The following is a 27,707-nucleotide window of genomic DNA, read 5'->3' as shown; positions in this document are numbered from 1 at the left end:
TAGACTTCCTCTTAGGAGTTGGTAACTGTGACAGCACTGAATCGAAGGCTGTGGTACTTCTGCATAGCAGTGGCTTAGAATGCAGTTGTACACCCTTGAGACTCAAGGAAAGTGTATGATGAGAACGTCAAGCTCTTGCACCCGTATACGTATGGTTCAGTGGGTAAGGCACTTGCAGCAAAGCCCAGCAACCTGAGTTGTCTAACTCCCACGTGTGCACTTTGTGTGTGTGTGTGTGTGTGTGACAATTGTAAAAAGAAACAGGGTGGAACTGAGTTCCTATACTGTGGAGTTGTGTCTTTTAAATACTTGTTCTTTAGAAGTTCTGTCCTGTGGCATGTTCTATGACTAAAGGATTAAATTAATATGTCCACTGTATTGCCCACTACCTTGGATATCCAAATGGCTTTTTAAAAAGATATTTACTTTACAAAAAAAATTGTGTTAAGTGCAAGTGCATGAATGCCACTGTCATCAGACTGCATGTAAGTGCCTCTACCCACTGAGTCATCTGTCAGCCCCAAATTTCTAATGTCTGTTACACGCATGTGTGCATGCCGAAATGCTCCCCTCTATCACTCTCTACTTTATGCCTTGGATGCAAGATCTTTCCTTGGATGTGAAGCTAGGGTTTTTCAGGTGGGCAGAAACCTAGCAAGCCCTAGTGATTGTTCTTTTTCTTCCAGCACCAAGGGCTCCTTACAAGCATGGTTGGAATCCTAGCTGCCTTATGTGGGTCCTTATGGTTGGAGAATAAGTGCTTTTCCCTGCTGGGCTCTCTCCCAGAACCTATATTATAAGGTGTGGTGTTCCAGATCAAACCCAGGCATGCTAGTGAAGGACTCTACCACTGAGTTACACTCCAGCTGTAGTCTATAAAGACTATGATTCAGGAGTTGTCATGTGATTGATTATATTACATACAGTTTAAGTATTTCAATATGGAATTTTTTGCTTTCCTTTATACCTACCTATAATTCATAATTTTAGCTCAGAATGGGCTTCAGGAAGGTACATGTTGGTTATACAAAAAAAATTCAAAACATGTAATGTTATTTTGTGTATGCACGTGAGCCAGTAAGTTTTACTGGCATTACTTATAGGATTATAGGTGACGGTTATGGACAGGAATAGAAATGACTCAAACAGGTGCATCCCAGCCCGCCTTAGCTCAGATGACAGTTCACAAAAGCTGGGGACTCGCGGTACATTTTGAAGTAGCTTGTCATGCTGGAGGCTCATGTAGGCTCTCTTCTGGGAAGCTTAGCTGACCTCCTTTCACGTAGTTTGGCTGATCTGTTTTCACTCACATACTTGGTCTCATCTCAGCCTCTTCTAAGCAACTCAGCTTATCTCAACTCCTAACTTTTTCATGCTAGTAAGTTTGTCATGGTAAATTATTTTTATAATGTATTTCTTGGGCCAGTAAGAAGCCTCAGTGAGTAAAACCACTTGCCGTGTAAGCGTGATGACCTGAGCTGGATCCCTGGAACCCACAGTGGAAGAAGACTCATTAAGGTTGCTCTCTGATCCCTCCACTGGGGCTGTGATGGGCACACAAACACACAGAGCACGAAAGAACTTTTAAATATATATCTCTTGATGTACTGATGTGCTGGCTTGCATATGGAAGTTAACTACACATTAGGCAAACACTTCAAAGATGAAAGTGTTGGGATCTGGAATGACTAGCATCAAGCCACACATTTTCTTGCCAAAATTGCAAATCTAATAAATTGTATCGTCACAAAATAATTTTATCCATATAAAATAGCTGTTTGGTATTAGAAGGCTAAAGGGAAGCAAACACATATATCCTATAATGTAATGTGCACACACAGAACCTTCAGGGTTCATCTTTCCCATTGACTTGTCGACATACTTTTATTGAAGGTGTATAGCTTGGAGAGCCACTCTACGCTCAGTGAACTGAGGCTCTGAGGCTTTGGATTCTACACCATTCCATTTTGTTGGTTTTTTGAGACTGGGGTTCTCCTAGAACTCAATTATGTAGACCAGGCTAGCTTTGAACTCACAGATATTAATTTTACCTTTTTGCCCATTATTTTGTGAAAACATTTACAGAAAGAGATTCTTGACACACTAATTTTATTAAAGCATGATACATTCTATAGCTGTCTGTCAAATCTTCAATATTTGAATGATTTTTTTCAACTTTTTCATTTCTCACAAAATGATGATGTGAATTTTGTCTACACATTGATTTTCATGATTTTGGGAAACTTCTTCAGAGTGTAATTTGAAGATGACATTAAACACTACTTTTTCTGGCTTTGATATTTTGTTGACAAACTTAAGTGTTTTGAGAAGTCAGGACATTATTTTGGTCCCCCTGACCAGATTCTAACTTAAATTCTTGAAAACACAACCTTATTAATGTTATTATGGCTTAATACAGAAACAGAATCCAGCCAAATGCAGGGCACTCTATGACATATTTTATTTTCTTGCAAGAGGCTGGGTTTCAAGGGAATATCTCAATTATAGAAATAATGGCTATTGTGGCCATAAAACTGATGTCTCATCCCACACTGCAATTTATCTCTGAGGTCTTTTTGTTCTTCTTGAATGGAGTTATGCAAACGTTTATGTGCCATGGACCTTGAGAATGAGTTCTTAAAATCTCGAAAGTTGGTATTATGCTTGGGCACGCCAGCTCTAGGAATCCAATTCAAGAGAGGTTTTGTTTCATCACTGCTTTCTATGTCTGTGCCCAAAAACTCTGGTTTTCTTAAATAGTTGTCAAAAGTGAGATCAGCCATATCTGTTTTGTTTTGTAGAATATTAGACTTACTGAGGCGAACAGGGTTTAGACACATAGCATATGGGTCACGGTAGGTGGACTTATGTGGTTCATAATCCAAGTAATGGTTTGACTTAGAGCGGGCTATGGGTAGGGGCTTCACGTCCAGCTGCCTCCAATACAAATCATCTGACTTTTTGGTGTCTGTGATCTTTGGAAGGGAGTGTAGGTCAAAAAGACTACCCATGCCTTTTGATTCATAACTCGATGGGAGTGGATAGGTAGACAACAAGCGTTGTTCTTCCTTAATCTTGTCTTCAATATTCTGGCTTTTATGGGTTAGTCCAGACAGGAGGTGATCATTCATTGCCATCATTTCTGCAGAACTGGGTATGAATGTATGAAAAGCACACAAAACTCTTGGGGTACAGTCTGGACAGGAAGGTGGTATTTGCACCGTAGCCTCCAGAGGTCGTTGGTTCTGAATAAGTCGGGCAATTCTACCATCCAAAGGTCTAGGAGGTTTTAAGGAAGGATGGAATTTTTCTTGCTGTACCAGTGGAATAAAAGGGGGAAAATAAACTAATTAATAAATGTAATATTATAACGATGTAGCTACCAGCAGGCTAATCTCATACTCATTTTCACTATCTTAGTAAACAGGAGAAGTGAGGGAAGTGCACACACTAAGATACTTCTGTATTTATTTGAAGACATTGAAGTTGGGCCCAAATAAATACATACTTCTCTTTTACTGGCTTTAGGTAAAATGGAAAATATATAGGTTTTATTTGGCTAAAGACAAGTTTTTCTTCAAGTGTGGAAATTCTTAGCTCTCAAAATTTCAAAGATACAAAGGGACTCACTGGACAAAACCTTATGAAACCATGATTGTGTTGACTATCCATCTTATGCAGTTATTTAAATCATCATAGGCCTCAGCTGAATCACAATCACCTCAGAGGTGGCAGAAAGTGGAGTTCCTAACTTTAGTTCCAAGACCAGGACTTGTGAAGTCTACAGTGGGGTCTGAGATCCCTTATTTTGGGAGGGAACAAACTCCTGCACTGTGAGCTCTCTTCCCAACGAAAGAGCGTGCATTTTAACAAATGTTTTGGGTGCAGCTAAGGCTGGTGCCATGCTAAATGCTTGGAGAAGCACTATGCTGAGTCTGTGTCTGTTTACTAGTTTTTGGGACTGAGCACAGGGCCTCGCACATGTTGAATGCCACCAAGGTATACCCACTGCCCTGTCTGAGCTTTTGGGATGTTTTAAAAGCGTGGATTCAGTCAAACTTGGAAACTCCAAAGATAGGAAGCACATTCAGGATATCATTGCTGGAGCTATGTCTGCAGGGGAAGAAGGAAGAGGTGGCATGTGTTCTATTTTGTGGCAGAGGCTTGAATGAAAAGCTGTATGCTTTTGTTTTGACAGATGCACATTTAAAATTTGTACAGTTTTAATGAAGGCATACTTCACAATGAATGAAGGACAGAAAGCCAAAATTCTAACTCTGGTAAATGGTATGCATGTCAAATCTTAAGGGATAAAGTATATACTAAGCTCTATAGTTTAAAATGTGTAAAAATAATAAAATTATTGATGGGTGGTTAGAGGGAGTAATTATGCAAAAGACTGAATAAGCATTGATAGCAGAATCTAGCTGGTGAGTAGACAGGTCTTAAATGAAAATTATTTCTGCATGTTTGAAAATGTTTATAATAATATGCTAAATAAAACATCAAAAAGAAGTATACATATGTCCACATCAGGGAAGGTAATAATTATGAGTGTGTGTCTTGGGGTGGGTAGGGATGTAGTTTATTCGTCAGGATATTATTTACTAAGAAGCTTGGGTTCAGTTGGCAGTGCTTCATTTAACTGGGCATAATTTATGGCAGAAGCCTGTAACCCAAGCACTAGGGAAATTGAGACAGGATTGGGAGTTCAAAGTCATCCTTGGCTACACAGAAAGTCTGAGGCTAGCCTAGGCTACATGACACCCCATGTTTGGGGAAAAATGAGCAGTGATAACATAGCAACAGTAGCACAGACTTAAAGAATAAGGGACTTTGGAGGATCGTCCTGGAGAATGATCCTTCTGAGTGATTCATTGGAGAAATCTCCATACTGATCAGTAATTGTTATAACCTTTAGCTAATCAAGCTTTGGTGAATATGAGGCAAAGACCCCAGCTTCCTGACATGTTTCACTAATTTGTCATTAAAAAAAAATAGGATATCAGACTGTAATAGTATCAGCTGTGTAAGCAAGAGCTTTTAGTACTTCCTTTTTTTATGATATATCACAGGCTGGCTTTGAACTTGATATGCAGCTAAGGATGACCTTTAACTCTTGAACCAATTACTTCCAAGTTTCAAGTGCAGGAATCATAGCTGTGCCCACCATGCCTGGTTTACGAAGTGCTGAGCAATCAAACCAGGATGTCATGCCTGCTAAGGTAGCACACTACCAACTGAACATCTCTAGTTCAGGACTTGCATTTCATGCTTTAAAAAGCTTCACAGGGATTTTTATCTTCACTAACACATGCTCTCCTGAACTTAGGCATGCATATTGAGCACACATCAGTGTCGAAGCATATAACTAATCCAACAGAGAGTGCCCCATTGCAAGTACAGAATCAAAACAATCAAAAGGCCCTTGGTGATTGATCAAGGGCAGTTTCTGGACCCAATCCAGGTTTTTGATTTGGAATCCGCTTAACAATGCTGAAGCTAATATAACATTAAAGTGCTTGTTGTGATCTTAAAATTATCCATATTTTGTATGCTTATAGTTATATATATTTCCACAATTTATAGCTTTGAAAATTACGTTTTCAAAATTTATATTTATAGAGAATATAATTTAGGCTTTCAGTAAACCAACACATGAATATTAGGTCATTTCACATTCTTTATATAATTGGTCTAACAGATTAAATAGTTTATTACAGGGCTTGATAATTTCTTTCAAGCCATTTATATAATCAATTGTCTATTGATATAGGCAAAAAACTTAATTGGCTTTTGATTGTAATTCAGCCAACTCTCAATTATTGTGATTATTAGGAAGAAGTCAGTCATTTTTTCAAAAGTAATGGTAATGGTAAGATACACAAGTTTGCAGAGATCCAGAATTGAAAAGAAATCATGAAGTCACTAGCTAAGTTGTAAGCAAATTCTTTTGTGAATTATTTTATCAACAGTAGCATGATAGAAAATATGTTTAACGAATAATACTGTGAAAAAGTTTTCTTTTTCCAAATAGTGACAAGGATATCTGAATCAGTTCCAGTAAATTCAATTATCTTTGAAAACCCACTAAGTTGTCCTTTTGCTTAGGTGGCCACCAATGCACAAGACACAAAACATGGGAAGAGCAAGGAGACGATACCTGGATATTCTCCCCCAAATAACTGAGAGTTGACTGCAATTACTTACAGGCTGTGGGTCAAATCCTATCTGTCCAGTTAGTTCTGCTAGCTCCTTCTCATGGTAATCATCCAGCTCAAGGGGGTTCATAGGACCTAGACCTTAATGGAAACATTGTCTTATTATTTTGGTAGAGATAAGTGAAAAATGATAATTAAATTACTCTGTAAATAGGAAAACCTGCCCACTTTATCGTATAAATTAGAACCAATAAAATGTAAGCCAGCCCTACCTCCCAGTCACCCACTTAAGAAACTGAGCTCTCCCACTGATTTGATGAGAGCATGGAAGAACGTCAGGAAACAGAAGCTTGCGGCAGATAGCATTTGCGGAGTGTTCCCCTTCTGTTTTCATTATTTGTACTGCTGTGAACTCATACCTGTAAAATCATGAGTGTATGAAGAGAGCCAGTTAGAACGCTCAAGATTTCTCTGTATATTGGCATCCTTTGCAGAGGTCATAGTATCCCACGGAGTCACAGATGAGTTAGGAGCAAAGGTTTTAGGAGGCTTGGGGTAGAATACTGGCTTGTTTTTCTCAACACATTTAGGAAACTAGAATAGGAACATAAAGATTGCTGTTACGAGTGTATCTACCTGAGTAAGGACTGCTTCACTGTCCCAGCAAGCAGCAGTTGAGGTCATTTTCTTCATTAATTACAATGTTCAAGCCAGGCCTGGTGGCTGTAACTATAACCACATTTTATCACAGAGATGCTAACATCTCTTCTAAAAGTCTCTGAGAACCTAGGTTGGAGTTTGTCCCTGGATAGTTTATTGCTAGTACAGTTTCATTAGCCGTCCTGAGGGTTCTGTGTACTGCTGGCTGGTTTTAGCCAAAAATGGCTGCTGCTTTGTCTTCTGTCCCTGAAAGGAAACTGCATGATGTTGGCTACAGCTGATGAAGCCTTAACTCACTCAAATTCAATTATAATGGTCATTCTTTATGTACAGCAGTATTTTTACTTAGTATTTTCTAAAGAGTTGTGCATGTCACATGGCTAGATGCATTTTGTGGCTGTTTAGCTGGGGCCTGGATGTACAGACCTGTGGCAGATGAGAATGATCATCGGAAGCAAACGTTCCAGGAGTACACTGGCAAGTACAGTCATGCAGGGGGAATGCAGCTGACTACCCACAGCGGTTTTTAAGAAGGTTGGACAAAACTACTTGGAAGTTTACTGAAGAAAGAGACTGATTCTAGTTGAATTGAGAAGTGAGGCCAGGAACAGGTGAGAAAGGTCATGTTATGCCCCACCACAACAACTAGGCGGAGAGATGGGGACAAAAGCTGCAGCAGCAGAGGTAGGCTGGAGGTGCGCAGTATGGGATATGGTGTCATTTGTTGTCTAAAATCCAAGCCCGCCTTTCATGTTTGCAGGGCATAAGGGCTAAACTATAAATAGAAACCTTCCATATGTCTAAACAGTTAGCCAAAATCAACAAACTATTATCTACTTTGACATGACATTTAACAATCCAGAGAACAGTTCTAAATTCAGACTTCTTAGTCTGTTACAAGTTTTGCACCAAGACATGGCAGTTCAGGAAGGGCCAGGTGCTGCACTTAGCCTCAGGTCCTCCTAGTGCTCTCTTCTGCCTGCTCGTTCTCAGCATCCCCATTCTGGACACTAGCCACCTCCGGTTACCCTGTGAGCCTAGAGCTGTATACTGGTTGGGGGTATACTGTATACTGATAACCCTTAAGGATGGACACAAAGAAGAGACTCTAGACTGGTGTGGGGTGGGAGACAGGAACACGTGTTGCACACAGACACAGCCTCCTTACTCCATGAAGTCCAAGCTCTCCAGGGATGAGCACAGCCACAGGAAGGGCTATGGAAAGTTCTGAGCCTAGGGTGAGATCGTTGCTAGCATTCTTGTAATGTTAAAGTAACTCTCATCTTAGGTATAGAACTCGTTTACATAAGGCACTTGAGTTTGCGTCAGGAAATATTAAGTAACTACCTCTATATGCTGTTAATCAATCTATCGCTTGCTTACTCAGGGGTAAAGAAAGGATCCCCTTTAAAAAGAATTATGTAATAAATTTCATTTGTGTACCACACACACACACACACACACACACACACACACACACACACACACACACACACACGCTTGTGTGAGTTTATGTATACCACCTGTGTGCAGGAACCCACAAAAGCCAGAAGAAGGTGTTGGGTCACTTGGGACTGGAGTTACAGGAAGTTGTGGATGCTGGGAAACAAACCAGGCTCCTCGACAAGAGCACTAAGCCCTCTTTCTTTCTGTATCTTTTGCATTATCTCTAGAGCTAGCTTATTTGAAAACAAAACAAAACACCCCCAAACCATGGACCTTCTTCAAACATTGTCCTAAGAGGCTAGGCTAATGGACTTTATCCTGGTTGAATTAATAATCACCCACTGGAATGTAGTCTAGGACACAATAAATTAAATAGGAAATGTGAGTGTTCTGGCAAGGAGTTGACCATCAGGAAACATTATGAGTGGGGTGTTGTTACGATGATGCTTTCCTTAGGGGCTAGTGAGAGGGGAGTTGACAGCAATCATGACAGGGGTTCACTGGGGAGGGGTATGTCCAGCTCAGGACTGTGCAGATACTCCAGTTTATAAGAAGGATGATATGTTTTCTGCAGAGCCCATGAAATATATATCTTAGTGTTGTGTGTGTGTGTGTGTGTGTGTGTGTGTGTGTGCGTGTGTGTTTCTATATGTTACCCTTGAGACTGGGTCTCTCACTGAGCTTGGAACTAGAGCAGCAGCTAGAGCCTTAGCAAACCCCTCTCTGCCCCTCTCTGCCCCTCTCTGCACAGCTTGCGGTTTGCACGGACTACAGCTGGCTTTTTACCTGAGTGTTGGGATGTGAACTCAGGTCCTCATGTTTGTGCAGCAAATTGCTCTTACCCTCTTAGCTATCTCCCCATCCACAGCTCAATAATCTTTAATAAACACTTATTGAGTCAGTACTAAATATAGAATTATGTGCAAAGTTCTGAGGGCTCTATACTAGGCACCAAAACTGTCAACCTCCATTAAAACATTAGTAAGTCATATAATGGTGACATTGTAAGTGAAATTTTACAACATTTTCTTTTGGTTGTGCTTTAATTTTGCATGTTGGTGCTTATTTGGGCTGAAAAGGGGATTAAGAGAAAGCCTATTGCAGACAGATGCCCCCTCTACAAGGACCTTAGCATTGTCAGACACCAGTTTTCTATTGGATCCTACTTCACTTAATTACAGTGAATCACACTAATAAGTTATGATTGTGAACTTCAATCATTTCCCTATGGAATGAAAAAAGACACAAACGAGAACAAATAAAGTGGCAGATTTCTCTGTGTCTAGTTAGGACACTGGAAGAGAGGACCAGAGGGAAGAGAGTGTTCAGGGGTATGGAAGAGCATTGAGGATCAGCAAGAATGAGGGGTTTCATTTTCTGAATGCCCTCCATGTGGCTGGGACTGAGTGGGGGTGGGGTAGGGGATAAGGGGGATGTGGGATGTGTGGGTGGGAAGCAGCATGGAGAGGGAGTTTAAAAGGTTTGCTTGGGAGCTCACTCTAATTTTTTTATAGCCAGGTGCTGTACTGGAGTGACAGCTGTCCCAGCAGTGAGGCTCTGGAGGTTGGTGAGCATCAACAGGAAAGAGAAAGGAGGTTATTCCTGCTTTCATATGGTGAAATAAGCCAGCTCTCTTTCAATGGAAGCCAAGGTTCTGTACACATGCTTGGGTTGAAGGAAAGCCATTTTGCAGTGAACATTAAATTAATAAATAGGCTTGGAGAGGCTCTGAAAATTGTTCAAATTAAGCTCAAAGTTAGGAAATTATATGGTGCCTCCTTCTGGGATCCTATGTCATTTTACTCAAAAGATGGTTACAAAGTACATTTCACTTTAAAGAGACTTTATATCACAAACCCAACACTAAGTGCTCTCTGTTCTTGACAAATAAAAGGGAGAAAGGGATTTAGGCTAATCCACATAGCACAGAATAATCAAATACAGAGAAGATCTGGTTAGAACAGCGAGGACTGAGCAGTGACTGTGGGGAACAGGGGGTCAGATCAAACACAGTACTGTGGGCTGTGGGTGGGAATGAGGGTCTGGAGCTCAGTGATCCTCATAGTATGAGCTTCACACATATGTCAGAGGGGATGCGGACAAGACAGCATTCAAAGGATTCTGTTAGAACTAAGCCGCAGGGCAGTGAGGTGGTTTAGTAGGTAGAAATGCTTGCCATGAAGCCTAACAGCCTGAGTTTCATTTCAGAACTCTTGAAAGGAGAGAACGACACCAGGAGTAGTTGTTCTCTGACTCCGTGTGTGTGTGTGTGTGTGTGTGTGTGTGTGTGTGTGTGTGTGTATTTGTATATGTATATGTATGTATATATGTATATTTTATGTATATACCAACACTGCTTGGGTGAGCACCTTTTTTAATCTTGGCACTTAGGAAGCAGAGGCAGGTGGATCTCTGTGAGTATGAGGCCAGCCTGGTCTACAGAGTGAGTTTTAGGACAGCAGAGCTACACAGAGAAACCTTGTCTTGAAAAACCAAAAATCAGTGGTTTCTATAAACTCTCCCATTCGAGTAGCAAGAGGAGGGAAATGGGAGAGGAAAAGTTCAGGGTACTCTCAGAGTTCACAGAAAGTGAAGGTTGTGATTACCAGCAGCTCTTGCAGAGGACCGGGTTTGGTTCCCAGAGCCCACAAGGGGCTCACAGCCATCTGTACTGCAGTTCCAGGGTACAGTGCATTTTTCTGACCTCCATAGGCACCAGACCTAACACTGCATACATAAGCAAGCACTCATATACACAAAACCAAAAATAAAAGAAGATGAACCAGGATGTACACCCACCTAGTGAAAGGCAAAATTTTTTAAGGTTAGGGATGGTTTGAAAAATGATCAAAAAGTTAAAAATAATTAGAACAGACCACAAAAGAAATTAAACATGAGAGACATGAGAAAGAGTAAAACCAGTGGGAAGTAGTTGTATAAAGCAAATATGGGAGAGTCTGGGCTGTAGTTCGGTTGGTAGTGTGAGTGCCTGGCATGAATAGTGCCCTGGGTTCCATCTCCAGCACTGCAGAAACCAGTGCAGCGGCACATGCCTGGGGTCCTAGTACGTGGGAGGCATGCGGGAGGATCATGTTCCAGTTCATTCTTGACTACAGGCAGAGTACAATACCAGTCTGGGCTACATGGAATCCTGTTATAACAAGCAAATACCTAACAACACCCCCCAGACACTGTGGAAGGGAAAAATACGATATTCCCCGTTCTCAAAGGAGCTGTAGTTGGTGAGCTGTAGAGCCAGTGTGGAAACTTATTGGCTATAGAGTATAGTCGGGCTCAGCAGAGAGAACCCCAGCTGGACTAAAGCAGTAGCTTACCCAGCACATCCCAGTTTTTATATTATTCCCAAACGTTTTGTGCTTTCCTGAAATCATAGTTAATCAAAGCTCGAAAAGAAACAATATGTCTCCCATATCACTGAGACAGGAGATACCAACTAAGGACAGCTATTAACCAGAACAAGGGACTCATGACTTGGATCCCAACTATGTTTCAATAGAAACAATTTGTGGCGCTGAGCCCCAGAAAATGAGAAAATTTTGGACAGGCAGAAAGGCTGTGGAAGAGGGTTTCTCAGGGCAGGAATCTACTGAGGAAAGAGCAGCTGAGGGGAGAAGTAAGGCTAGCAGAGGCCTTCCAGACCCTCTATGTCACTGGCCTTCATAACCAAAGGGGAGTGACAGGAAGAGAGCACACAGCAGGGACTATTAGAACATGAAGTAGTGGGGTGCTCACCAGGATAGCTCTCACATTTACGTCACTTACAGAATAGGTTTGTGCCTGAAAGAATCAGAGGTCCTGTGATGTTTTTATTTTAAAATAATAGCTTATTTTTAAACAACTAATTTTTAAGGGTTATAAAAAGTGAGGTCCAGTTAAAATGGTTGTGTCAAGGATTCAGACATACTTCAAATCACAAATGGGAGTTGTTTATGGTATAGACAACTGTATGTTACTGCAGTGTCCACATGTTGCCTGCCACAGGAGTTTTTCAGTAGAGGTCAGGTGTTTCCAACCTTACAGTATCAACAGTGAGCTGCTTTCCTAGCTCACAAAGTCTCAGTGTAGGGAGCTGCCATTGGGTGAACCTGGCTCTGCCTCTTAGAAACCACTTGGCCAATAAGTGCTGGCTATTGTTGTTTTCACATGCCCAGATATATTCCCTCACACTGGAAAATGCCCAGATATATTCCCTCACACTGGAAAACGCCCAGATATATTCCCTCACACTGGAAAACGCCCAGATATATTCCCTCATGCTGGAAAATGCCCAGATACATTCCCTCGTGCTGGAAAATGCCCAGATATATTCCCTCACACTGGAAAATGCCCCCGTTTTATCCATGTGGAGTTCTGGTACAGGGGTGAAGGGCAGAGACAAGCCTCACAAACCTGAACTCTGTAATCACTGCATAGTCACAAACCTTGAGTCTGTGTCCCCATCTAGAAAACAAGCTTGGCGATAGGAATCTTAGAAACGTACTGTAAGATTTAAATGATTGTGTGCAGCAATTTAACACACTATGTTTCCGCTTAGACTGTGATAAAAGGCATTACTAATGACTGGAATGAAGATAGCTGATGAATCGTTCTAAAGCAAACCTTCCATTTCTTCTATCATAGGTGGAACCACTTGAAGTACTTAATTTATGATGAATCCCAAGGGTGGAGTTAGAGAATACAGAGGGTGGGAATGCAGTCCGTCCCAAGTGCAGTTTGAAGGAAGGACACACACATAACCGTTTTTGGCTTATGACCTGAGATGTCCCACAACTATCACAAGTATATGAAATCATTAATAAAGTAAGAAAATGTGAAAGCTAAAATGGCACATTTTTCATCTAGATATAAAATAATCGGTCCCCCATGTGAACTTTTATGTGTCTGATGCATGCATTGTGTAACACAGGTACGTGGGTGGGGTAGGGTGGGCATGTGCTTGTTAAGGGGTGTGTACATGCCATAGGTTAACACTGGACCTTCTCTATCATTCTCCATATTCTAATCCTTAAACAGTCTCTACTGACTCAGCTAGACTGGCTGGCTAAGCTCACCCGGCATCTCAGCTTTTTATGTAGGTACTGGAGATCAGAGCTCAGGTCTTCACATGTACACAGCAAATACTTTACCCACTGAGTATCTCCCCAGCACTATCTTGTGTATTTTATAAATGTATTAGGTAAAACTATATTAATTTCCCCTTAAACACACATTTGCAAAGGTACTTACATCATAATATACACTCTGACCTGGCCAAGTCAATGCCTTTTTCTTTGAATCCGAGGGAAGATCAAGTAGTTCATATCTGTAAGGGTTCCCTGAAAATGGAAACAAAAGCAGCTATTCTGAAGAGATCTGCACGGTCTTTTAGTTAACCAGACCTACGGGTGCATAAGACCAGGAAGAGAGATCCTGTTTCTACCACAGAGGCTGAGCTTGCAGTGCGGTCATGAGTGTCTGCAGAGGCTGATGTAGTCTGGGGCCCTCAGCTGACTGCAGGTAAGCTGGGCATCTTTCCTAACCTACTGGTGTGAGGTCACTACATCCGCTGATCTCCTTGCCTCTTTTACTACTGAATTCTTGCCAATGATAGGAAGTCATACAGTTTTGATTTCGTCACATTTTACCTCTTGTCTTGAGAATCGTTGAATCATAGGTCTTGGTTGGCAATGTAGGAGGAAAAGGCTGCTGGGTGCGAGCTTTAACACCGGTGTAGAGGTCCTTAGGTGATGTAAAGGCCGGAAACATGGCGCCACGGCTTATGTGCGTATGATAGGGATGTTCAATTGGATATGATGAGCAGATTTCTCTAAGATTCATTGAGTAAATAAAAACAGACAAAGAAATACAATAAAAAAACCCATCAAATATTTACTGGGCTCCTTGGCTGTGGTACATGCTGTTCTAATCGCTGTGGAGATGGCCCAGACCACTTTTCCTATACTCATAGAGATAGCATTCTTTAGAAATTACCAAAACAAGGAAATCCTAATTTTTCTAGATAAATCAAAACTAATTTAATTTGAAAATAATACCATAATTATTATTAGTGAGTAGTTTTCCTAAATGGCTATTATAAAATAGACAATGTATTAATTTTATAGTTTGTAGGAAGATAGATTGTTTTTTGTTGCTTTTAACTGCCATTTCATGTTTTAAGGAGATCTGTGTAATTTATTATTACAGAACCATTTTGAGTATCTGACCTAGTAATCCAATGTCTTGGACAGGAATTCCAACCCAGGCCACTTGTTCCTTTGAGCAATTAATAACACTCACACACACACACACACACACACACACACTCTCTCTCTCTCTCTCTCTCTCTCTGTCTCTCTCTCTCTGTCTCTCTCTCTCTCTCTGTCTCTGTCTCTCTCTCTCTGTCTCTCTCTCTCTCTCTCTCTCTCTCTCTCTCTCTCTCTCTCTTGTGAAATTAAACCTAAGAAAACAACACTGTGGAATAAAATGTTTGAGAGGCAGCGGGATCTAAGTGTGCTATTGCTAGGAGAACTGGCCCAGACTAAGGGGAAGTACAGGAGCCGTAAGAACGAGAGAAATTTGAGATGGCAAGCGCCACAGAATAGAGAATGGTTGTTTATAATTAGAATTCAAGAAAACAAGACCTGTATTATAGGCTGAATTGTTCCTTCTCAAAAATCTGTGTGTTGAAATGCTACCCCAAAGCCTTCTATTATAAACTAATTTGGAAATAGGGTCAGTGTGCATGTAATTGGGTAAGAGAGGGGTCATACTGAAGTGGGGTGGGCTCCTAATTTGAGGGCTATTTGGTTAAAAGAAAGTCGAACTTGGACACAGGGAGGTGTGCACTGAGAATGCCATGGGGTCAGAACTGAGAGGACACATCTGTACCCCAGCAGGCCCTGGGCCAGCCAGGATTCCCCTCACCACTCTTTAAAGGGACCAATCCTGCCTACACTGTAATGCTGTGCTTCTGATCTGCCTCTTAGAAATCAGACTCAAGAAAGACCAACCCAAGAAATGGAACCCAACAGAAGGGCCTTTCCTTTCTCACTCCCTTCTTTGTGAAGAGTTTTAAAACACTCAAACAAAAATTCATCAAAAGCTGTTTTTAATACCTTGCTTCCCCAACCTTGACCTGGATTCTGACAGCTTTTTGAGTAGCTAGCTCTTTGCTTTATCTGGAACACAGTTTCAACATGTTAAAACTTCCAATAGGTGTAGGAGAACTCGGTGGCCAGGAGCACCTACTGCTCGAATACAGTTCCTTATGCCAGTCTCTAACAAAAAGAGCTCTGTATCTCAAGGTCCCCGGAGTGGGCAGGAAATGAACGAGATGGCCCAGAAGTATCTCATCACGCCAGAAAGGGAGTAAGTGATAAATGTAGTACCCTGTTCAGAACCCACTGCACTGTGGGAAACGTTAACATAATACAGGGACTGATTCAAAGACAGCTTACGGCCAGTGTAAGACACAAAGGGAACTGGCACTGGATTCCTTCCTGAGCCCCTAAACCTAAACAAACACCCACAAGTTTGAAATAGGTTATTATTTTTAAAAAACAACCCTAATTTTTATATAAGAGTATGTAAAATTCCCATGCAGAACACCAGAAAGAAAAAATTTTTTGACAGAAACTAACACAGCCCAGGCTGACCTCAAACTCACTATATACCTGGGGATGACCCTGGCCTCATGATCTTCTGCCTTTTCTTCCAGAATGCTGGGCTTATAGGCATATGCCAGGACTCACACCAGGGCCTGGGGCACACTAGGCAAGGGTCCCACCCTCTTAGCTACATCCCAGCTCTAAGCAGTTCATACCAATGCTTTGCTCTTGGAAGCTAGTGCAGAATTCCAGATACCATCTTCATACATCAACTCTCTCAAGAGCACACGGGGAAGGAAGGACAAAAAGAGTAGCCACAGTCAGGAAGCCCGTGAGCATCCCCGAGTCTAGCACCCAAGGGTCACATCAGCAATAAGTCAAGTATGGTCTTCCTCCCCAAAACACAGCACCCATCTTACCATTAGAAAAAAAACCAGTCAAATTCCATTTGGAGTCATTCTATAAGTATACTATAACCCTCAAAACTGTTGAGACTATCAAAACAAGTCTAAGGAGCTGTCCCAGCCAAGAGGCCCCCAAGGACACCTGCCCTAAATGCAATATGGTGCTCTAGGTGCGATTCTGGAACAGACAAGGACAGCGTACACAGCTGATCAAATCTGCATCGTGGGCTCATTAACTACAGGGCAGCATTGCTGGTTCATCTGCTATGAGAAGCATGCGGCGTGGATGCTAAGAGGCTCCCAGGAGGGACAGCAGGGGTACACAAATAAACTTCTAATCGTAGATAAGCCTAAAAGTGTGCTAAAATAAAATTGCATTCAGAAAGACTGACTGGGTACAAGGGAAGAGAAATAAGAACATCATTGCCTTGGACCTCACCAGACTGTTCTCCAGCACTTCAAATGCAGCTTTCGAGACAAGTCCCATCTGCACTCAGACCCATCTAACTCATAAGTGGTGCTATCATTTTTTATTATAGTGGGGAGGAAAATATAAAGTATATACTCACCCTACTGTTGAATTAGGTGGTTTGGGTAACCTTGAATAAAAACAAGAGAAAAGTCCTAATTTAAGTTGGAGCTTTTAAACACTTGTATTCCTATTAAAATGTTAAGAATATGAAGGTTATTCTGTGTTTAAACCATGCTGACATGTGGGCAACTTTTTATTGCCTTGCACAATGGTAAGACACAGGCATTGGTATTTCCATATCTTAGTTGTCTATTGGTCAGTTTTCCCATTGATTCCAGCCTGACCCTGGTCACCAAACCTTCTGCATGTTTTATTTGCAGGGACACTTCAGGGGCTAGGGTTCCTGTTATTACCTCTGCAGTCATAAGCAGGCAGTAGCCAGGCAGTCCTGAGAGCCTGACTGACATCACGTGTGATGCAACGGTGTATCCTAAAGCGACCCGTGCGGCCTGGTGGGAGGATACATAACTACTGCTTACGCTTTGTCCCTTGGCCCGTGGCTGCCGGTCTCTCATGAGAGTAGACAGAGATTGCACAATCACCAGAGGGAAGGGAACAAAACCAGCCAAGTTCCCAGAGGCCTGGGTTTGTGACCCAGTTCGTTCCAATGTGGTGTACTTACTACTCTGAACCCACAGGCCGAGAGATAACACCACAAGAGCTGGAAACAAGCCCAGGAAGAGAGCGCTAAACACTGACAGTGACACTTTCGGCCTGTGCTCATAAAACTGAGAGGCTTCAGGTGCAGAAAATAATGAGAATGTTACTGTTTTGCAATAAAATAAATCAAAAATTTGAATACACTGTTAATTGTTTTAGATATCCTCCATGCTGGATATATTCACAAGAAAGCAGTCAACCATATAACTGTATTATCCTATTATAGTGCATTATAAACGCATGATTCGCTTGAGCCATGATGCTTTTAATCTGTACTTGTATTCTGTGGGTATGAACTGAAAAAAGCAATAATTTTCTGTCTTCCATCTATGTTCCTGAAGCAGAAGCATGGGGGCAGAAGTGACGAGTGTGTGAATCCAAAGGATTTAGTGTTGCTACACTGACTTTATATAAATAAAACATGAGTTGGCGTCTAACATTGTTCTTACATGACAAATTTTGCTATAATTCATGACTAAAATGGACTTGGTTAAAAATTAGATGAAATGTTTTTTAAAATTAAAAATTTAACAGATGTTCAGAGACACTTTTTTTTTTTTAAACTCTGCCAAGTTTGAGTTCTTTTGTTAATGAAACTCAAATGGGTAGAGCTTGGGCAAACACAAATTTTGGCTCCATCTAGTGGCTCAGTCCTATATTGCATTAGCTTCTTGCAACAAATATTAAGGGTTCCCTGTTATTCAGTGTCTCTGCAATTGCTGTTACGTTCACTGTACGTGGAACTGGGCTCCATTAAGGAGATGGCATTTTATTTTTAGTTAAGAACAATGTAGTTGTTTTTAAGTATACACAAGAAACCATTCATGTAAGCAATTTAATATGATGGAGAAAGCACTTTAAATTGCAGGTCAGATAGCAAGTATCCCGTATCTAAAATCAGGTGATCATAATAACCCCTCTCATCATACACTCAAATTCAAATTGTGTTGAGGACTCTTGGCATGTTTGGTGACTCTTTAAAAGCATGTGATTCTCACTGGACTGAGGAGAAAGGCAGGGGCGAGGTCTGAGGTGACCCACCCTGCCCTCCTGCTCTCCGTTAGTCCTTCGTTTCCACAGGCTTGTGTAAAGACCACATATAGTCTGTTTGGATTGCCTGTTCCATTTGCTTGGTGCTGATTTCTGGTGCTAGTGGTCGTTAATATGAAGGAGAGGTTTATTTCTATAAAAGGGCTTTTGAATTTCTCACATAATTCATTTCCACTTAATACTCTGTGACCTCACATAAAGCAGCCCCTGCCCAGGACTTACAAAGAGTCGTTTCCATACAGGTCACTCTTCTTATTCTGTGTCAAATAGTAATACTGTTCAATAGGGAGCTTTCTGAAAAGACAACACAGTAAACAATGTATGTTTACAAAAATACGGCACACCCATGAGCCAGTAAAGGACGAGAAGGTGAAGACAGCCATGACTATATAGAGCTTCTATATAGAATGTATACAAGGTAGCACTTTAGGTAGTTGTAAGGTCAGTTTTCAGTAAACAGGATGGGACAGCACTGGGGCCTGAAGCGGTGGCTTTAGCCCACTTGTTACAGCTAAGGGTCGTTTACAGGTGAAGAGCAGGGAAGCTAAGCATCTTACAATCTGTGGGACAAAGAAGCGCTTGGCTCCAAATGCCTTCTTGGTAGACATTAAGTTAGAGTCTGGCATAAATTACACACAAGTTTCCTCTCTTGGTTGGCTCCTATTGATGACATATGCTTTTCTTCTTTCCTTCCTTCCTTCCTTCCTTCCTTCCTTCCTTCCTTCCTTCCTTGTTCTTGTCTGGTGATAAATTTTGAATTTATCTTTTACACATTTTAACTTTTTCTTCATGTAGTCACATTAACTTTTAGGTACCCCATCATTACTGTTAAAGACCACCAAGAAAAAGTTCACAAATCCTTTAGTTCACATGGTACTATGGGTCTATTTAATACTTTTTAATCATTTGACAGTAATTTAGTGAAGAATCTACTTATGGAGAACTCAGAAATTTGCTACTTGATTAAACATAAATAAAAGCATTTATGAAAGTGAAAACAAGACCACATATTTTCATTATGTTGATTTTATTCTTTCTGTGAACGGATGAATTGGGAGATGTCTGGGTTCACTTAGAATTTCTGAAGCGTGAAGTGAGTATTGTTCAAAATCCCTTTAAAGAGTTTTACTTACAGATAGTCATGTCAGAAGACTTGGAAGAGCAATGATGGCTCCCATGGCATGACAGAATCACTCTGCTGATAGCTAACCTTTCCTTAAGTCTTGCTTTTTCTATCGCCTTGCTTCAAATACTGTCGCCATGACATATCCCTAAGGAGCAGGCATCTGCTTCTCATCAACAGAGTTATCAAGGAAGAAGGAGCCTACCCTGTGTTAGTTTGCTGTCTGCTGCTGTGATAAACACTGACCAAAACCAGTTGGGGGAAAAGGGGTTTATTACATCTTAAAGGTTAGTTAGTCCATCATTAAAAGAAGCCAGGGTAGGGATTCAAGCAAGAGCCTAAAGGGAGGAAGTGAAGCAGAGCCCACAGAAGAGGAGTGCTGCTGGCTGGCTTGCTTCTCCAGGCTCTTATACAACCCAGGACAACGTACCTAGAAGATACTGCCATTGGCTAGGCCCTTCCACATCAATCATCAGTGAAGAAAATGCTCACAGGCCAATTGGATAGAAACAGTTCCTTAATTCACAGGGGGAACTAGTCTATGTAGTTGACAAAAAATAACCAGCACACATCCCCACAAGTAGTGGCTGTGGAAGCAGAGAACCCAACTGAAATATCCTTCCCACCCAGGAAAGATGACCTGTGGGCTCAAAGGCAATATTTTTATGAACTAATTCAGGCTTGGCTATCAGAAACCTGGGAAATACTTTGTATAAAAGGCTCTCTTTAGAGAGAAAGCAAAATACCATAAGAGAAGAGTTTTTGTTGGGGAGAAGATAAATCATTTCTACAGTTTCTGCAGTATGCTACAAGATAAAGAATGTCTGAAGAGATATTTTCAAGAGAAGTATGCTAAAACAACGGCTTTGACATCAAGGAGCATGAGAAAAACAGATACCTTGTCTGGGTCAGGGAAGACTGATGTTTCTAAGGGGAGTAGTACTCCCTCCTCAGGGTCTTAAGGCCATGTCCAATCAGAACAACGAACCTCCTCCTTTCAAACTGGATTTCTGAATATTTAACACTCATCTTTTTGGCTCTCCCTATTTTTTTTAAACACACTGGCGTTCTGTGTGAATTCCTCTAATTCTTTTAGAATGTTGTGCCTCTTTAACATTCAGATGTTGGGACCATGGCTGTGTGTTCCTCAAAGAGTTGTAACCCAGTAGCTAAGACAGTGCTTGCTATGTTCAAGTTATGGAGTAGATAATAAATGGGTCAATCAATAAATCGAACGGGTGGACGCACTTGGGACTTTAGCATCAAACAAACATGGGACCAGATCTCTGCTCTACAGATCTGCAACGCCTCAGAGGCTCCAGGGAAGAGTGGCAGCCGTCTATAATGTCTATCCAACAAGTGTTCGAACTTGAGATCCTTATTGTCTGTGACCTGCCTGAATCTTCCCGTTTGCTCTCTGTGGGGTCTTGTTTTTGATTTGTCGATGCTTAGAGAAGGTCACTGACTGCACGTGGCCATGTATTAACATTTCATTTTCTAGCTGTGGCTTATCTTTCCTAATTTATGTCTTTCACATGCTTAGGATAACAAGAAACTAGCTACCTAGACTGTTAGTAAGCCAGGCAACTGGGAGTGTTAGATAAGGCAGGAAAGAAGGTGGGCACTGTGTCACCGTTTTATGGAGTCCGTTCTGGGTAAATACAATAACCTTCAGCAAACACTGTGGTATCTAATTTAATTTGCTGCTCATGCTTTATTGTTTTAAACCTAGGGCCCTGTGCATGTTAGGCAAGTTCTTCACCATGGAACATTGAGCTATTTCCTGATTTGTTTTCTTTTATGTTTCATTTTTAGACAGGGTCTTTTTTACCGAGTTGCCCTGATCCTCCTGCCTCAGCCTCTTAGTCAGTTTGGATTGTATACCTGCATCACCAGCCTCAGAGTCCTTCAGTTTTGTGTTTTCAATTCCCTTGCTGAAGGAATGACTTCAGTCTATTACTTAAAAATATGACCGGGTCAGTGAGTTCAGTGGGTAAGGATGCCTACTGCCAAGCCCGACTAATGCCTAGAACCTACATAGCAGAAGCAGAGAACCAACTTTCAATGTTGTACTCTGACCTCCATGAACCCACCCCAGACACATACGAAAAATATGTAAATAGTGTCCCATAGCTTCAAATATTGTAGTAAAGACTGACGAAAGAACTGGAAAGCCAAGTCTCAAACCAAACGTCCGTACAAACTGGGCTAGCTTTTGCTCAAGCACAAACATTTGTAACCTAATCTCCTCCTCCTACCCTTTATCTCATTTAATTTAAATTTTTGTTCTATGTGTATGGCTGTGTGTGCTTACATGAGTATCTTTGTATCATATGTTATTGTAACTATGTGTGTGTGGGGGGGCAGATCTCCCAGAACTAGAGTTAGCTGTCATGGGGTTGGGTACTAGGAACCAAACCCATGTTCTCTGGAAGAGCAGCCTGTGCTCATTAACAGCTGAGCCACCTCTCAGCCCTCATTTGGTTTTACTACGTGGGGAATTAGTTAAAAATTTTAATTACAATACTTCAATATCTCAAATGGACAGCAACTTAAAACGAATCCTACAGACTTTCTGCTGACTTCACAATTGGGAAGCACAGAATTTGCTTTTCTATTTGTGTCTTTCTATAAGCAATAAGAGGAGCAGACATGTTGACAAAGAGCCAACAGTGAAGGTGAGAAATGGTCAGTGCAGATCTTATGTGAGTGTGAATGCTGGAAAGTTCACTTACTTGGGCCAGATCTCTCCACCAAATCCATAATGCTGATGTCCTTTGCTCATGAGGCGAGGAGGCTCACATTTTGGCCTGTGTTCTTCGGGAAGGGAAACAGGAAGCATGCCACCATATTCCCGGTCGGCACCCCACCGAAGCCTGCATTGTGGCAGTGCCTGCCTCAACTCCTGATACCTGTGAGACAGGACAGACTCTTGACTGCACTGAGAATCCCTTTTGCTTCTTTAGGGTTTTAGGTCTCCTGATGGCTTCTGAGCCTTGTGGGCTGCACTACGAGAGTGTAGGGGAGCAGTCAGAGATATAGAAGTGGAGCTTGGAGAGGCATGAGCTGCCAGGTAGTTCTGTCTCTATGTCAGCATAGTAAGCGCTTAGAGCACCCACACCCACACACATACCCACATACAGTAACCTCTAAGTGTAATGGATCATTAACCCTCAGAACTAGCTTACAAATAGAACTGAATGGAATTGCTAGGTAAACAATTACTAAGCTGTGGCCCATGGGCCTACTAACTGTTTTGAAAATAGTATCTTACTGGAGTCCTGCATTTCATTTATGTATGACTAGTCTGTGGCTGCCTTCATCCTGCAACAGGAGAACTGAGCATCTATGGTAAAACTGTAAAGCATGAACTGTTTTGTCTGGCTCGTTACAGAGAACATGTCCTAGGCTCTACACTAATCAGTCTAGGAAAGTTTGGTGACAGTTCCTCTGGGGACCTGGCAAAGAGCTAGCTGTCAAACCTTTCCCCTTTCCCCAGCTCTGACGATGATCAACACATATGGTTTAGGGGTCATGACAAGGGAAAATATTAAACACTTGTGATTAATGATAAGGTAGGCTTTAATTTTTAAGTTTGTAAAGTTACACTTGAATCATAAATGAGTCAATTTCTCAATATCTGACCCCAGTAAATTGCATTGTCCCAGAAGACAAGCCAGAAGGAAATGTTAATCAATCATGTGTACTGGAACACAGTGACAATGGAAAGTTGAAAAAAAAACATTAAAATAAAATTAAATAAGAGGTAATGCCTAAATCAACTGTGACCCCCCTATTGCCGGCCCCTGCAGTCTTTCTCTGTGTCGGGGCTGGATGCTGGGATTGACAGGAGTGAACCACCATGCCCGGTATATTTCCTTTTATTTTAGATACTTGGTGTGAGTATATGTTGGGACTTGAACTAGAGCTTCATGCCTGGGAGCGAGAGCTCTGCCACCGAACTGTTCCTTGTCTCTAAATTTTCAACAGAAAAAAAATTACAAAAGGGTATGTTGCCTATTAACATTCTCAGAGGAGAACAACTGAGATAAAATACTGCCCACTGCAAGTGCTCTAAAGCACACAAGTGGATAAGATAATTGAAGTGAAGTGTAAGATTAGATCGTTCTTTGATCGTTGGGTAAGCCAGAACCCTATTTCTGACTCTCTTACTGTTTACAGTTCACTCAGTCTTCCTCAGGTTCTTGTGCCCCTCTTCTGCGTTCTAGAATACATGAAGGTTAAGCCTGGGAATGTATATTTTCACAAAGCTTCTCAAGTGATTTTTTTTTTTTTTTTTTGAGGCAAAGTCTTACTTGGAAGCCCAGGCTGGCCTTGAACTCATGACAACAGTTCTTATTCAATGGTACTGCCTTAGCTTCCAAAGTGCTCAAATTATAGGGATAAGCTGCTGGGATTATCCATAGGTGAATTAATGTACTCCGACTGCTTTGCCCATTACGTAAAGGACAAACTGGGCTGGTGTGATTGTATGTAACCATTAAAATTGCCAAATTAACTCAAAATCTGTCACACTTTTTAAGGGCGTGCCTTTGTCTATGCTTAGAAACCGAGTTTCTGAACACTAACATACACGGGGACTTTGATTTCTCATTACCACCAAGGAGAGTGATTCCCTGGCATGCAGGGGCTTTCTGTTCTCTGCTGTTTTGTTTTGCTTTGGTGAGTACCCTGTGGTTTCTGTTGAGAGCCATTGACCCAGAACTTGTTTGGAAGCAAGCCTCAGGTAGGACAATGTGGAGATGCTGCTGTTATCCTAATGAAACTTTCCAGAACATCCAGAAGGCTGAAGGAAAGTATCTTCTCTAAGCTGCCTGGCGCCTCCCAATGAAGGAATTGAGAGGAAGGGTTTAGGAGCACATGGTCATCCTGGCGTTCTGTCTGGAGACTACAACAGGAAAGCCCTCACTCGAAATAACAGGGAAAGCAAGGCTTGCCTGTGAGAAGCCAGGATCGTTGTTCTCAGACACTGCTTTAAATGGCCTCTCCCACTCTATGGATAACTGATCTTATGGTCACTTAATTTTCTCAAATGTTTCTGTTTTCAAAAGCACAGATGATGTCAAACATCTGTATACATATTTGTTATTAATAAGAATATTTTGCCTGCGTGTATGTGCACCGCATGTATGTGCACCACATGTGTGCCTGGTGCTCACAGACATTGGAAGAGGGCATCAGACTCCATACGACTGGAGTGTGAGCCAGCGATGAACCGGGTCCTCTGTAAGAGTAGCAAATGTTCGTAAAGCTCAGCCATCTTTCCAGCCCTGAAAAAAAAACTTTTGCAAAGAGCAGGTTTATAAATTGAAACGGATCCATGAAACCTGACCAGGATGGCGAGAGACTAAATGTAAGAGGAGTGTCTTGGAGAACCAGTGTTGGGGTTCAGACCCTTAGGGAGACCCTTGAAGAGCTCCAGGCCTGGGGATGGTTACTTGTTATTTCATATGTTTCAGACAGAAGAGCCAAAACAAGCAGATAGACGTTACAAGAAAGAAAAGTCTTCTTAGAAACATCGCAAAGAAAATGATCAATAACCAGGGACAGTCCAAGGTGGAAGGGATTACCTGTGTGGAAGCAGTGTACCACTGTGGAAGGTTTTTGTCTTCTGAGTGTGTACATGCCTGACTGCATGTATGGTACACATATGTGTGCAGGTGCCCTAGGAGGCCAGGAGAGGCCATTGCATCTTCAGGAACCGGAGTTACTGGTGGTTGCAAACTACCATGTTAATGTAGGAGATGGGAGCCAAACTTAGGTCTTGAGAACCAAACTCAGGTCCTTTGGAAGAATGGCAAGTGCTCTCACAGCCGAACTATCTTTCTAGCCCTACTTTGAAAGTGTTTAAACTGAGGCAAGGTAGCTTTCTGTCTAATTCCCTAATAAAAAAGTTTGTGTATGTATTTCTATCCAGATGTGTAAAGCCAGAAGTTGACGTTAAATTCCTTCTTCAATTGCTCTCCATTTTTGGAGAGCGGGTCTCTCACTGAACTTGGCATTTACTGATTTTACTGACTAGCTAGTTAGTGAGCCCCAGGGATTCCAGGGCTGCTCCTACCTCTGCCTCCCCAACACTGGGGTGATGGGCTCACACTGCCTTCACATGCTTTTTATGTAGGTACTGGGGATGAAACTCACATCCCCAGGTTTGTGTGGTCAGCACTTTTCCAGATAAGGCATCTATCACCTATCCCCTTCTATAAAGAATTATTGGGGACTTGGCTATGTGAAATTAGAAAAACACAGGACAAGAACACAACTACACAAGGTACTTAGAAACAGACAGTTATTCTTCCTCTAAAAGTGATTCAAGTAAGTCATGGGGGTGGGGGGAGCTGACAAAGTATTTGTCTTAACCCTACATATGTCATAGGTGAAGGAGGATAACAGTTCCCACTGTTCTCATGGCTGTCATGAGGAGGGAAAGAGCTACAACAAAATGATGCAGGGCTCACACAGCATCGTGTTTGCAACCAATTCTGGGATTCTTTCTGGGCAGAAGGTTTTGGTAGACAGGCTATTAGTGTATACCACCATAATCTATTTAAAACAATCTCCGAGTGAAGGAAGGGGCCATTCTAGGTTCTAGAACAGGGTTGGAGATGTAACTTGGTGGCACTGTTTGCCTGGCAGGCACAAGGTCAGGGTTCAGTCCCTAGCAACTCTCCTTTCTCCCCCCCCCCACCTCTCATGCAGTGGAAGAATATGTCTGCCTTTTTATAGTATGCAGTACTTTTCCTGTTTTAACAGATTAACCATGTAGTAGTTTGCCTTCCCTTTCATGTGATAAATGGGAGAGCTATAGAGATGTGTATGCTATAGAATAAAGTCACTAATGTGATGAAATCTTTCTTCTGAATTTCTCTAATTTTTGTGTTACCTGTCTTCTGAAGCGGTTGGTCGAATAGTTGTTTCATAAGGGGTGTGCAGTCCATTAGAGTAAAAGTTGTTTGACAGAATGTCAGCTCCTTCAAGCTCCCTGCAACAGTAGGGTCTGCCGTGAATAACCTCCATTTTTCTCGCCTAAAAAGGCAATCTGGATAGATTAAAAAAAAAAAAAAAATGAACGTTTGGTCTTGTCTTGGTTAGTATAACAGTGACTCTGCCTTAGGTCTGACAGGAAACATTTTCTGCTGCCAAAATTCTTCCATCTCATCGACGCACAAAAAGCAGGGACTTACTGTCTTACTGGCTGTGAGGGTCTGTGGATTCTGTCAAACCTGTAATAAAGTGACGTTAACTTCTGTGGAAATAAACTGAAGCAAACCTGCGAAGTGGAAGATGAACACACTGTGAAACAAGCATCGAACCCCCTACTACAATTCATGTCTTCAGGTAACTTATACTGTGGTGGCCTTTCTAAGCCGGGGACGGGGGGGGGGGGTACGACGGACACTCGTCATTAACAGGTCAGGAGCCCTTCCTCTAAAGGCAGTTTAAACTGGGTGGTTCAGCACCTCTGGCCACACTGGGGGGACACTGGGTTCCCCAGAGCGCTGGAGAGAAGCCCGCCCTTCGGAGGACTCGTGTCAGAGGCTCCCTGCAGCCAGGGGTCGCACGCACCTGCCACATCTGTCCGGGAGCGCTGCCTGACTGCGCCTCCCTTTCTTGTCTAGGGAGCTGGTGGTTCTCCTCTCCGCGGGGCGTGGAATTTCGTGGTCTTCCGCACCTGCGGGCCCCGGGAGCGTGCGGGCAGGTGCGGGGCAGGAAGGCCGAAAGGCTGCAGGTAGGCCGGGGTGGGGTAGAGGCTGCCTGTGACGGCGGCGGTGACCACGCACTAGGTAACACATCCTGAGGGTGGGGCGCCCGCGTGGCTGGTCGGAGCGCAGGCCGATGAGCGGCGGTGAGCCCTTCAGAGGACCCCAGGCCACTAGAATTGGAAGAGAGGCCGGAAGTGAAGCAAGAGGGCTTTGTGGCTAGCGGGAAGGTGGAACCGCCGCTTTTCCCCATCAGCCCCATCGCGGGCACTGGAGTCCTAGCACCTATAAACTCCAGCACCTCCGGGTGCCTCTCAGCTACAGACTCGACCCCACCCCTGCG

The 27,707-nt window shown here is 42.2% G+C and overlaps 1 protein-coding gene across 1 annotated transcript; it reads right to left on the bottom strand.

Moving 5' to 3' along the window:
* Nucleotides 1-2,092: 2,092 nt before the first annotated feature.
* On the bottom strand, nucleotides 2,093-27,707 carry C6H7orf31 (chromosome 6 C7orf31 homolog). Its single transcript, XM_032906535.1, has 10 exons — nucleotides 27,231-27,707; nucleotides 26,548-26,703; nucleotides 22,379-22,555; nucleotides 18,743-18,814; nucleotides 16,848-16,877; nucleotides 13,913-14,094; nucleotides 13,515-13,603; nucleotides 6,581-6,755; nucleotides 6,211-6,302; nucleotides 2,093-3,314 (listed from the first exon to the last, which is right to left on the bottom strand). The coding sequence occupies exons 2-10, from the start codon at nucleotides 26,679-26,681 to the stop codon at nucleotides 2,499-2,501; spliced, it is 1,767 nt and encodes a 588-aa protein (XP_032762426.1). The 5' UTR covers nucleotides 26,682-26,703; nucleotides 27,231-27,707; the 3' UTR covers nucleotides 2,093-2,498.

Source organism: Rattus rattus, chromosome 6, assembly GCF_011064425.1.
Source record: "Rattus rattus isolate New Zealand chromosome 6, Rrattus_CSIRO_v1, whole genome shotgun sequence".
In the NCBI taxonomy this organism is placed as follows: Eukaryota; Metazoa; Chordata; class Mammalia; order Rodentia; family Muridae; genus Rattus; species Rattus rattus.
The sequence above is the reverse complement of the archived record's forward strand: the minus strand, read 5'-3'. Positions and strand labels throughout refer to the sequence as shown.

Excerpts from the sequence above, each read along its gene's own strand:
- C6H7orf31 (XM_032906535.1), bottom strand. The coding sequence starts at position 26,681 with ATGGAGGTTATTCACGGCAGACCCTACTGTTGCAGGGAGCTTGAAGGA. Across the intron at positions 16,878-18,742 it reads CTGTATGGAAACGACTCTTT|GTTACCCAAACCACCTAATT; the intron begins GTAAGTCCTGGG and ends TTTTTATTCAAG. Across the intron at positions 6,756-13,514 it reads GTCAGAGTGTATATTATGAT|TTTCCTAAATGTGTTGAGAA; the intron begins GTAAGTACCTTT and ends TTCCTATTCTAG.